General features: G+C 45.7%; 1 protein-coding gene across 1 annotated transcript in view; it reads left to right on the forward strand.

The window, feature by feature from the left end:
- The window catches only part of LOC144784940 (uncharacterized), a 327,184-nt gene extending 315,458 nt beyond the window's left edge, over positions 1-11,726 (forward strand). The window contains exons 26-28 of the mRNA XM_078664054.1: positions 747-849; positions 6,504-6,603; positions 7,407-11,726. Coding sequence (XP_078520180.1) covers positions 747-849; positions 6,504-6,602 — 202 coding nt within the window. The 3' untranslated portion in view covers position 6,603; positions 7,407-11,726. The remainder of the gene's footprint in view (positions 1-746; positions 850-6,503; positions 6,604-7,406) is intronic.
- Positions 11,727-13,929: the final 2,203 nt, after the last annotated feature.

Consider the following 13,929-nt stretch of genomic DNA (forward strand, 5'->3'; position numbering starts at 1 on the left):
TGCGTTGCAAGCACGACGCAGCTCCAGCAAGGCTCTGGGGGGCCCTATCTCCACAATGCTGCGTCAATCCTTACGCCTGCTTCAAGCAGGTGCAGGGTTTTGACGCAGCATGGGCCCAAAAGTGACTGAGTGAAATCTTGTAGATTTCACACAGCCACTTTTAGGGGGCGTTCCTGTGCCGGAACCCCGCCCCCCCGTGCGATGGAAGGCCTCCTTCTGGCGCAGGGCTTTACAACGTGATGCATCTCTGAGATGCGTCACGTTGTAAATCTCCGCACTATGGCGCATCTTTTGCGCCGCTGCTGCGTCACAAAAGTGACGCAACGGCGGAGTAATAGAGGCGCAATCGGCTTGTAAATCTGCCCCAAAGAGTGTAACGTGTACTCTATCAGGGTGAAGAGTGCTGGTTTACATGCATACAAACCACAGAGGAGAACTCAGAGGCCATTTATTTAAGTGATTGGTGGCTGCTGCATCAGCAACAGTACAATCAGATGTCCGATAATGTGTGGAAATGTTAGCATTTGTCCCTGAACCCTACCCTTGATGGTGGCAACAGAGGTATGATACCACTCATTCATTATCTTGAATCATAACAATGGCACCACCTCACCGGGGTCTGCCTCTTCAGGTGACATCCGCGCTTGAGGCGGCAATGATCGTCGGGGCAACAGGATGGGAGGTAACGGGTGGCCTTACCTGCCTGTTGCAGCTCCTCTGATTGGCTGTATTGTTGCTTTCCTCAGGCAGGGGGAAGGACCTTGTACTTACTGTGGCCGCGACATTACTGACGGAGCTAAGATCATGCTGGAGCACCTCAACATTTACTGCCACGAAAACTGCTTCAAGGTATGGCCCATTCGCTTTATGTTTCTACGCATGCTGGCAATATTGACTGACTGTTTTTCTCATGTCTCAGGGCCGCATTGAAATTAATATACCTATTCATGGATTCTCAGTGGTCCCACTTCACTAACATACTAGAAGTATGTCCTCTCTCAGCACCAGAAAGTAAAACACAAGGGGGCTGAAAATGCAAACCAATGATGTCATTGAACAGGACCTCTCCTCTGACTCCCTGATCATTCTGCTGAGATGTGAAGTCACCTCCCCAGGCTCTTGTAGACACATCTCTCTAGATACGCTTTGGTATTCACAGGCGGAGGCTGCAGCATCTGTTGAGTTTAGCCTCCTCCTCAATGACGACAGGGAGAAGATGGGACCAGTCACTGCCCTATTTCTTTGGATTGTGTTTTACTTTATGGAAGTCCAGGGAAGTCTTTGTTTATCAGTGTTTATCGGTTTATACTGATACAGATTATTTCCCATTCGGATTTTGAGGGCCCATGGGTGTAAAATAAAGATGTGAAAGCCTAGGTGTGATCTTTCCCTGGACATACCTCAGGAAAAGGAGTTCTGGCATCCACAGGCCTTTGGCATTCGAGGGTTTTCTATCAATCCATGCTGACTTACAGACTAATAACCATAGCGCAAACAGGCGTTACCGCCCTGAAGAGGAGGGAAGTGCAGAGAGTAAGAGATGGAGATAATTGTGGCCTGGAATACTCTGCTTTTGGTGAAAAAATGATACATCAGTTTTCCCAGCATCGCACAGCAGTTAAACATGGCAGGACTTGGATGATTGTGTCACGTGTGTTGCTCACCATACTCACCGTCATTGATTGTATGGTTTGTCCATGTGACGAGAGCATGATGTATCGTGAAGGACTCAGGGGCATATTTACAATGTCTGTGGCATCTCTGCAAATCAGCACCGATGCGCCAGAACAGATGTGTCACGCAATCCCCTCTTGCGCCACCACAAATGCGTCGCATTTATAATGCGGCGCACAATGGTGCAAGGAGGGGCAGATGCGTGACGCATCTTGTGGCATAAGGACGGCGCATTGCTGGAGTTGCGTTGCAAGCACGACGCAACTCCAGCAATGCACTGGGGCCGCCCATACTTAACGTGGTGCGTCACTCCTTACGCCTGCTTCAAGTAGGCATAAGGGTTTGACGCAGCAGCGTCGTAAAATTGACTCAGTGAAATCTTGTTTTACTGGGCTTTCCTGCGAAGGAACGCCCACCCTGCGACAGAACGCCCACATGAAACCTGAGGCAGGTTTCATGTGGCGCAGTGCTCTACCACATGATGCATCTTCCTAGATGCGTCACGTTGTAAATATGTTGCAACGTGGCGCATGATTTTCGCTGCCACTGCGTCACAAAAGTGTCACAACGGCGAGGCGAATGTGTTGCAACGGGCTTGTAAATCTGCCCCTCAATATTTACTTTCTTAGAGCAGGTTTTGAAAACCTGTACACTGCACTGTCATTGATCTGAGGGGAGGTGGAGAGCGGAATAAGCAAAGCCACCTGGTCCACCACTTGCAACGTGATAGGGACTTGAAGTAGGACCAAACTCACCCAACTTTCCCCATCCACTGACTAGTGCACATCAGCCCAGATGCAGCAGACAGAGCTTCCTCCTGTGACAGAACAGTGACATAGGGCCCTAGGTACAGAATTTAAGCATTGCAATTTCCTAGTTACAAAAGGATTATATCCTAGATAGCGATTCCTAATGGGTTTGCAAATCGACCTACCTCATCAATAGTAATGAGGTAAGTCGCAATTTGCGGCACATTAGTAATGGATGTATGACGTTACAACGCATACTTTTACTCCGCAGACCATTACAACGCGACTTTTACACCGCATACCGTTACAACGCATAGCGCCTTGGGGCGCTGGATAGTGGTAAGTATAATTTACTATTCTAACTCCAGTCCCCGTGGACCCTAGGGAAGGTGTTGGATAGTAAATTATACTTATTACCTATCCTAGAGCGCCCCCCAGCGCAATGCGTTGTAATGGGTCTGCGGAGTAAAAGATCCGTTGTAACGGGTGTATACCATTAGTAATCGTTACCATGATAGGAATGATGGACTGCTAGGGTCATCAGCAGACCACCACGTCTGTGATTGCTTTTTAAGAAAGACATTTTTTATATATATTTTTTTTTAATGCAGCCTGTTTCCCTTAAAGGAAAACGGGATGCGTTGAAAAAAATTAAAATAAATGTTTAAGTTTCATTTTTTTAAAGTAAGCAGTTGTCCGCTGCCTGCTCTTGAAAACATTTAGTTTCAACATTCATAAAGGCGAAGTGGTCCCTTAGAGACCCCTTCCCATTTGTGAATGGTTACCACTTCTGTAAAAAATTCATGCTTTGCTACCGTAACTCGGCCGAATAACATTCATACATACCACTGTGATTCTGATTTTGGAAGGGGCGCCATAAACTCGCCCTTCCTAATACTTACAGCCAGATTCATCAAGCTTAATTGCGATGCAAAGGGCCAGATTCTGAGAATCTGGCCCTTTGCGAGTGCAATTTTTGCATTTGGGATTCATCATCCCAAATGCAAAAATCGCTAATAAAGAATTCGCAAATTTGCGAGGATTAGCATTTAAGGAATCTCTATTAGAGATTCCTTAAATGCTATTCATGAAACATTTAAAAATTGCGAATTAGCAATTTAGGACCGCTATTTACCACGAAGTCAAACCTCGTGGTAAATAGCGAAAACTTAGAAAAATGCATTTAAATGCATTTTTCTAAGATGCATGTTTCACACACACATGTCCTTTGGACATGTGTGTGCACAACATCAGTGTAAATTCACATTTCAGGGGTGCTACAGGGTGTCCTTTGGACACCCCTGCACCCTTGAAATCGCATCCTTATTTGCGATTAGCACGATTAGCAATTTGCTAATCACAAATAAAGAACATGTAGGAATCGCAATATTTTTTGCAATTCCTACATGAATCCCGTTTTGCAAGTCCTTAATAGCGATTCCTTATGAATCGCTATTAAAGACTCGCAAAACAGGTCTTTGATGAATCTGGCTGCTAATCTCCAAACATAAATTGCGATTCAGTAACCTGTTCCCTAATCGCAATTTATGCTTTGTACACATAAAAAAACATTTTTGCAGTCGGAAACGGCCTGATTCTGTAAATCGGGCAATTTCCAACTGCAAAAATGCTTTGTACGTATGGCCCTGAGTTATGATGAAGGGCAATGCCAGACTCCAAATCCATGCTGACTGGCAACCACCGGTGTCTCTATATTTTTACTTGCAGTGCGGAGAGTCACAGGTGGTGGAGGGTGGACGGGGGGGGGATATGTCAGTGAGAGGCTGACCTGTACCTCTTGAGGAAGTCCAGAAGGACCCTTTCAGCCCCGGATTTGTCAACTTGTTTCTCAACAGTGGATTCCAATATCTTGAGAGGTCTTTCATGAACCCGTCATGAATCGGGGTCCAAGCATGAAATATGAGTTGTGGGTACCCCCCACAAGTTGCCTTCTACTTGGGAGATGACATTAGACTGAAACTGGGAACATCCTTTACAACGCATTTTTTACAACGCACTACCATTACGACGCAACTTTTACAACGCAAGTTATTACAACGCATTGCGCTGGGGGGCGCTCTAGGATAGGGAATAGTTTAATTACTATCCAACACCTTCCCTACTATCCACGGGGACTGGATTTGGAACAGTAAATTAAACTATTCACTATCCAGCGCCTCCCAACGCAAGTCGTTGTAACGACTTGTGTTGTAAAACCTGCGTCGTAATGGCATGCGTTGTAAAAGCATGCATTGAAACGTCATACATCCGACTGAAACACCTGCTCTGGGCGGATAACACTGCCTTCTTTTCCTGGGCCAAGGTTTAGTGCAATAAGAGTGGGGGCAGCATTAGACAAGGGCTCCTATTTCTTAGTCATGATGAATCTTGACCTTGTTGTCTAAGTCTTTTTCAGAAAAAAGCCCCAACCCTTCTTCCACATCACCTGATGGTACCATATCCTAGTTGCTTATTAGCAGAGGAGTGAGGATTTGAAACGCCCCAGAGCTGGGTGTGGATTTGTGCTTCGCTCCCTCACATTATTCATCCAGTTTGTTGTTTTTGATCCGCCACGTGTGACTCTTTCGGTCCCCTCTGGATTCTAATCCACGGTGTTGTTGTTATTGTGTTGTCGCTGCTGTGTTGTGACCAGGATGTGATAGGAGTGACCCTTTGACCAAGTACCTTATTGTTGGTACAAGGCGTGATATCACTTTGGTCACGGGGAGGGAGATGGCTTCCAGATAGTCTCAATAGATGTGGCTTTTGGCCCAACATTTGTGGAAAGGGAGCAAAGTGTTGGATTTGCGATCTGTCTCTAGTGGGGGAGTCTTAGGATGAACACGTATGAAGTGGTTACGTATGATAAGTACCGTTTAGTGGTGCCATTATAATATGGAGTGTGTCTGTGAGTATAAAGTCCACGGGCCTCATTTATGAGGCCTTGGGTCAGTTTTGCGCTTCTGATGCGTCACTTTTTGTGACGCATCGGCAGTGTAAAACATGCCTCCTGTTGCGCACTATTTACAAAGTGACGCATCTAAGCGGACTTTGTAAACCCCTGTGCTACATTATACCTGCGTCAGGTATAATGTATGCAGGGGGGCGTTTCCCCGCAAAAAGCCTTGTGGAAGTGGCGCAGTGAAATCTATGAGATTTCACTGCGTCACTTCTAGGACGCCGTTGCGTCAAAATCTTGCGCCTGCTTCACAGCAGGCGTAAGACTGACGCAGGCCCTTTCACATGGGACTCACTCCAGCAATGCGTCACTTTTGCTCTTACAGATACGTCAGAAATACTGACGTATCCGTAACTCCTTGCGACATGAGGCGTCATACATTAAATATGACGCATCAGGAATGTCGCAAGGAGGGCGCACTGAGAAGTGACGCATCGCTGCTTTCACGCAGCGATGCGTCATTTCTCATAAATGAGGCCCCATATGATTTGAATCCACCCAGTGCTGAGTGTGCTTTTTTGTTATGATAGCTCCTGACAGAGATATATCTGACTGTAGGGACGTAAAAGGTTTAGACTCCTGACATCAGAGCTATACGAGAGCTATACGAGAGCTGACGTGTCTAATGCAGACGCAGAAGGGATAGATCCATGCCAGCCTCGGACAGTCACTCACTTTGTAAATGAGTTCCATTTACTACCATTTATGTACAAATATCTTATGTGGACACCTGAAAGTCTGCCATGGACCGTGCTCTTTTTAGTTATGTCTTCATTGCACAGGCTTTGAATGCTTTGAATTTGTTGATGAGGGTAACACAATGCACCAGCGCAAGACATCACATAACTTTCAGACAGGAGAAAACACAAGAATATTAAATGCCTAAAGGAACAGGTGGAATGCAGGTCCTGGTGAAGTCTTTCATCAGCATGTCATGAAAATGTAATCTGTGAGAGGAATTTGGATTACAGGAGCAAGGAAACAGAGAAGTGAAAGTTTGTTCTTTTCCACTCTTGGGTGTATAAGAAACACTTCCTCCTATACATTACTCAGACTCATTAGCAGCACTTTTTCATCACTTGGAGCTATGTGCTAACCCAATGTTCCTTCTGTCCTTGTAGTGCGGCATCTGCAATAAACCCATGGGAGACCTGATCGACAACCTCTTTATCCACCGCAACGTAGTACACTGCGAGGGCTGCTACGAGAAGCTGTTCTAAGGTGAGTGGAAGTACCTTAGATCCCTCAGCAGAGTGGTGGCCCCTTGTGTGAGCCACACAGGGTACACATTAGCAGAATTAGCTACCTACCCTCAGGTTTCAGTCTCCATTCACAACCCGTTACAGACCCCTGGGCATCTCTGCCAGAATCCCAAGTGCTACACAATGCTATTTTCACCTCATAAAGTCAACCACAACACATACACTCATTTATTTTCTTAAGCATGCAATGTTTTTGTGTGCAGGCACACATGTTTAGTTATATATATTTGTATTGCTATTTAATGTTAGACAAAGAAATACATATAGAATTATTCATTGCTTTGATTCCCTTTTAACTCTAAACAGAGCAATGGCAATAGCGTACAAACTTACTAGCCAAAGATGGCTGTCGCATTCGCGCAGGAATGTCATTATCCAGATCTGTGCCGATTTCTAGCAGGAGCAGGAAGGAAAGTTTTAAGATTAAGAAGGGAGGCGTATGGGAAAGGCTTGCATTGTGAGAAAGAGCACTTCAGCACATCCACCCTTAGAACTCCCCCTTCCGAAAACAACGACTACTGTAGTTCATGATGATGAACGCACTTTTATTTTCACACTCAGACACTTTACTCCCAGCAGCATCGCAGAACAGCAAGACCCTCATGTGCAAACCATAATTTTTAGAACTGGATGCCAGCTTGTTTCTCTTCCCTAGCTTCAACATAACACACTCTAGTGGGGATTATTGTGCACTATAGTGATGCTGCACCATATTACTCTGTACTCTCTCTTACTCTTTCTGTTTGGATCCTTTATTACCAGGTGGCAGAGCGCAGTCGAAGTACACTTGGTGGAAGTCTTCAGCTACATATGGTGCAAACACTGGACTTGAAAGCTCTGCATTGGTCAAGCCGTCTAGTCTGTCCCTCCATTTTGTTGGCTTGTCCGGATTTGATTTCCTCTTCATTAGGGTTTATGAAATGCTTTTTTATATAGCACACGGAAATCACCACAAATGCGTAGTAGGCTGACATTACCTAGGGCAGCCTGCATGATTTTTGGTACCAGCTACACATTACAGGAAACACGCGAGCCAAACCTTGCTTCAGCACTTCGCTAACACCCTCCTTTCCTTTAAGGACAAAGATTCTGGTACCACCCATCTGACACCACTCTCTCATCCCTAATATTAGTATCCATGGCAGTGATATCTGCCCAAATTTTAATACAACAACAAACTTTGGTTCCAAACTGTTTGTAATAATGATGGACCCAAAGCGACAACAGTGTTGAGGCAAGAGATGGAGATAGGGCACCAGTAATGAAGCGGGAAAGAGGACCACTGCAAGCACCAGAGGAGGGCCCAGTGTTCTTGTCCGTGTAGCCCAAAATCATTACTAAATTATAAATCACACATGCTTGATAATCGGGTTGTGAGCCTGTGGTTGACACTCGCATGAATAGTTGATTTCTGGTGTCACTAAAAGCTTCTCCATGGTGTGAGACTTCTACTACCCATGGATTTCCTGAGGATACAATCTGGTAAAAATTCTAAACATTCATAGAGGAGCTGGGATGAGGATCTGGTGATTAGGGTTGTACCAGAATCTTCAGCCAAATGCCCTATTTAAAAATGCATTAAAAAAAAAGAACAACTGTATCCATTCTTTATAAAAGACTTCTTATGTTTTCGCTGCTTCGCATCTTTCGAAACATTGGTGAGATTTACTTGTCAGTGTGAGACCTGTTTGTGGTTCCAGTAACACTGTGAAGCTAAAGGTGATAATGGCAGAAGTTGGTCTATGCAGAATGAAGAGAGAATGTGAGGCTTATAAAAACAAGCTGTAAACCAAAGCCAACAAGCCTAGGTCATGGAGGCTCATTGGGAATGGACATGTTGGAAGTCCACTTCCCGGGGTGACACATCCCTCAACAAAGATGGCTTCTGGTTGCCTTGTTATATAGTGTTATATAAATATATATGGAGATAACCTCACTCTCTCCCTGGCTTAGAGGCGCTTGAGGGCAGCTTGTGTTAGGCTTAGTCGGACGACTGTTCCATGAAGATGCTCGTCGCTTTTTACCCTCTTCGTCTTAAGGATCTACTGTCCCTTCAATGCTGCTACACCCAGACGCTCAGTGGAGATGCAACTGCGTGCTATGACCTCTGTGAAACATGCAGTCAATGCAAAGAGACGCCTTTTGAGTTTAATGCACATTCCTGCCTTTATATGTACATTGTATTATTGTTTAGCTACGTATAACACACCTCAACCTTCCGCTGCGTTTGTATCCGTACTTCAGCTAATCGCTGGCCTATGCGTCCTTGTTCTTGCCCCCATTGCAGAATGCATTGTTCATATAATCACATACAATGTACAATCCTGCTTATGCCTTCCACTGCATGATGCACTTATGTTCATCTTTCTTTCAGGGATATAACTGTTTATGTCCACTGGCATGAAACAGACCTTTCTGTCTTCCCTTGCATGCTCGACTCTTTTTGCTTTTCATTTCATGATATAAACCATTTTTGCTTCTGTTGCATTGTCTACATTTGTCTGTGTCCTGTTTCTTGAAATATTCATGTATATCATACATTGCATACAATGACCACTTATAATATATTTGCATTATATATTGTTGTGTTCCTGTCTTCGACGTAAACATGCTTGTCTACCACTACATGATATACCATGTTTATTTTTCCTTGCGCGTTCAAACTCTTTTTGTCTTCCGTGCCTGCTACACCTGATTGTCCACCATAGCACATTCATTTGTCATCCTCATCTTTTTCTTCAATTGCATGCTCAGCTTCCGTTGGTGTGTCATTGGAAAATAGATATTATGTTTTTCTTCCATGCATGGTTCACCTGTGTGTCTTCAGTTGCCTTATATAATCGTTTGTTGGCTCCCATTCTTTGATATAGCTTCGTCTTCCATTGCATACTCTACCTGTTGTCTTCCATTGTACGCTATAACCCTGCTTGTCTTCCATTACATACTGTACCCGTTGTCTTCCATTGTACGCTATAACCCTGCTCGTCTTCCATTGCATACTGTACCCATTGTCTTCCATTGTACGCTATAACCCTGCTCGTCTTCCATTGCATACTGTACCCATTGTCTTCCATTGTACGCTATAACCCTGCTCGTCTTCCATTGCATACTGTACCCGTTGTCTTCCATTGTACGCTATAACCCTACTTGTCTTCCCTTGCACACTGTGCCCGTTGTCTTCCATTGTACGCTATAACCCTGCTCGTCTTCCATTGCATACTGTACCCATTGTCTTCCATTGTACGCTATAACCCTGCTCGTCTTCCATTGCATACTGTACCCATTGTCTTCCATTGTACGCTATAACCCTACTTGTCTTCCCTTGCACACTGTACCCGTTGTCTTCCATTGTATGTTATAACCCTGTTGGCCTGCTATCACATACTGTACCCGTTGTCTTCCATTGTAAGCTATAACCCTGCTCGTCTTCCATTGCATACTGTGCCCATTATCTTCCATTGTACGCTATACCCCGCTTGTCTTCCATTGCATACTGTACCCGTTTGTCTTCCATTGAACACTGTTGTCTTGTTTGCCTTCCCTTGAACATTGCACCCATTTTGCTTCCATTTCACATTATAAACTCGTCGCTATCTCCTTGTTTTTCAGTTCTGTGGTGTTCCAGTGTACTATACGCCCACTTGTCAGTCCCATCTTTTGACTTACTTTGCATAAGAGGCTTATGTGCATTACGTAGTGTACCTCAGGTCCCGTTCCAGTGCGCACACAAACTTATCTTCCATTACACTGTATACAGTAGATCACCGTCTATTACATAGTGCATCCTAGGTCACCCTGCACTGTATACAGGGGCCCTCCTTCCAATACATTGAACTCAGCCCGCGTTCCATCTTTCATGGCATACTATATCCAAGTCACCATTGGTTGTATACGTGAGCTCTCCTATTACATTGTATCAGCGGCTCACCTTCTATTACGTAGTACATCCCAGGTCACCCTGCACTGTATAAAGGAGCCCTCCTTCCATTACTTTGTACTCAGCCAGCGTTCCATCTTTCATGGCATACTATATCCAAGTCACCATTGGTTGTATACGTGAGCTCTCCTATTACATTGTATCAGCGGCTCACCTTCTATTACATAGCACATCTCAGGTCCCCTGCACTGTATACACTGGATTGTGCGCCATTGCAACGCCATGGTTCCATTTTCATACTATTCTATTCTTATTTTGCTTATTGTTGTATCCGCATTTAAAGCACATGGGGTGGCACGTTCACTATAGAAATACTATATACATAATGAAAGTATACCTTGTGTTACTTTCATTGCACTGCATATGTGTCTTCCAATGCACTGTATACCCCACCTCATGTATTACCGCATTGTATCTTAGTCGGTTATCCGCTGCACGTTGGATCGGCCCTGTTCGTCTTCGGTCACCCTGTGTACTGTACCCGCTGTGTCATTCGCTTCAATATAATACCACAATAACCTCGCGTCCTGACATACACATTGGTTTATATTTTCGATGCCATGCCTTGCATGGCTTTTGAATAGGAAAACATATTTCTTCTTGTGGCAAAAGGGATGCAGAACAAGTAATCCAGAGCCCTTGACCAAGAGAACCTGTTGTCCATGAGGTTTAGTGTTTGCAACACAATCTAAACTGTTCAGTGGCTAACTGTGTACATCCCACAACCAAGTGCACAATGTCTTGTCTTAAAGTTCCATGCCCAGGAACAGAACATGATGAACAAATAACACCCTCTAAATGGAGGTTTTCACTAGCTCTATTGTCCAGCTGCTTGTGAAGGGGCCTGGTGAATCTGTGGTATATATGTCTCCAGTGCACAAGTGAACTACCAACCCCTCGTGCACCCCATAGCAGTTAGAATGCAAAACAAGGCTGTGACTGTCTTCTTAATTGTTACTCCCCCAAATTGTGCATTATTGTTATTCAGTTTCTATATTATGTGTTTTCTGTTGCTTGGGTACATGTCCTGAGGTGTTTGTTCTTCTAACTCTCTTATTTTTATAGCCACCCCATTGTAATGAGTTCCCTTCATTAACATGTGCAATGCAAAAATATATTAAAGTATTATATGTAAGTAACAACCAGCTCGGTTTTGATATGGTTTTCTTCAGTATGTGGTGTGTGTGAACTGCATGAAATATGAGACTGCATGGGCAGTGTAAATGTCATAGGCTGTGTGGAATGTGTGGGTGGCCTGGACTGCACGGTCTGCATGGGCTGTGTAAACTTCGTAGGCTGTGTGGCATGTGTGGGCTGTCTGGAGTGTGTCATGTGCTTGGACAGCATGGACTATGATGGGATTACATGGAAAGAGTGGCTGAGTGAACGGCGTGGGTTGCATGGCCACTGTGGGGTGTGTGAACTTCGTCGGCTGTTGGAATGTGTGAGTTGCATGCACAGTGGAGACTGCGTCGACTTCATGGTTTGCGTCGGCTGCATGGCCCACGTGGGCACTGTGAACTTCGTCGGCTGTTGGAATGTGTGAGTTGCATGCACTGTGGAGACTGCGTCGACTTCATGGTTTGCGTGGGCTGCATGTCCTACGTGGTCACTGTGAACTTCGTCGGCTGTTGGAATGTGTGAGTTGCATGCACAGTGGAGACTGCGTCGACTTCATGGTTTGCGTGGGCTGCATGTCCTACGTGGTCACTGTGAACTTCGTCGGCTGTTGGAATGTGTGAGTTGCATGCACTGTGGAGACTGCGTCGACTTCTTGGTTTGCTTGGGCTGCATGGCCCACATGTGCACTGTGAACTTCGTCTGCTGTTGGAATGTGTGAGTTGCATGCACTGTGGAGACTGCGTCGACTTCATGGTTTGCGTGGGCTGCATGTCCTACGTGGTCACTGTGAACTTCATCGGCTGTTGGAATGTGTGAGTTGCATGCACTGTGGAGACTGCGTCGACTTCTTGGTTTGCGTCGGCTGCATGGCCCACATGTGCACTCTGAACTTCGTCTGCTGTTGGAATGTGTGAGTTGCATGCACTGTGGAGACTGCGTCGACTTCATGATTTGCGTGGGTTGCATGGCCACTGTGGGGTGTGTGAACTTCGTCGGCTGTTGGAATGTGTGAGTTGCATGCACAGTGGAGACTGCGTCGACTTCATGGTTTGCTTGGGCTGCATGGCCCACATGTGCACTGTGAACTTCGTCTGCTGTTGGAATGTGTGAGTTGCATGCACTGTGGAGACTGCGTCGACTTCATGGTTTGCGTGGGCTGCATGTCCTACATGGTCACTGTGAACTTCGTCGGCTGTTGGAATGTGTGAGTTGCATGCACTGTGGAGACTGCGTCGATTTCTTGGTTTGCGTCGGCTGCATGGCCCACGTGGGCACTGTGAACTTCGTCTGCTGTTGGAATGTGTGAGTTGCATGCACTGTGGAGACTGCGTCGACTTCATGGTTTGCGTGGGCTGCATGGTCTACGTGGGTACTGTGAACTTAGTCAGCTGTTGGAATGTGTGAGTTGCATGCACTGTGGAGACTGCGTCGACTTCTTGGTTTGCGTGGGCTGCATGGCCCACATGGGCACTCTGAACTTCGTCGGCTGTTGGAATGTGTGAGTTGCATGCACTGTGGAGACTGCGTCGACTTCATGGTTTGCGTGGGCTGCATGGTCTACGTGGGTACTGTGAACTTCGCCGGCTGTTGGAATGTGTGAGTTGCATGCACTGTGGAGACTGCGTCGACTTCTTGGTTTGCGTGGGCTGCATGGCCTATGTGGGTACTGTGAACTTCGTCGGCTGGTGGAATGTGTGGGATACTGGGCCAGCGTGGTGCACATGAACTGCAAAGGCTGAGAATCTGTCCAAAGTGAGTTGAGTGAGAAGATACTCCACTTAGGGCCAGGTCGATTCTGTGACAGAAGGCGTGGTATTTAGAGAATGGTTAAGTGGCATTACACCAGTGGTGAAGTTGACAGAAGTACAGAGGTGCTGAATATCTCCCACTTATATGTGGCCCAGAACTGCACCTCAGACCTTACCAAGAAGCACCCCAAGCTTCTTGAACTTGCAGGAATTTCCCAAGTTGGGTAAAAAAAAAAGCCCTGTATCTTGTCCTTTACCACAAATGTCAGTGGGTTAGCCAAAACCTAAGGCATGTGCTGATTGTTTAAGGGGACTTCGTGTTGGGCAGCTCCCTGATCTAAGTTTTGGTACATCTGACTGGGTATTGAAACCAGTTTTGTCCTCTTGAAGCCACATGTAGCCTAATGTCCACTTCTGCAGCCCCAGGATGCAGTCTGAGGTTTGAACACAGGATATGTTTGGCTGTAAACACCCCCTG

Source organism: Lissotriton helveticus, chromosome 10 (genome assembly GCF_964261635.1).
Source record: "Lissotriton helveticus chromosome 10, aLisHel1.1, whole genome shotgun sequence".
NCBI lineage: Eukaryota > Metazoa > Chordata > Amphibia > Caudata > Salamandridae > Lissotriton > Lissotriton helveticus.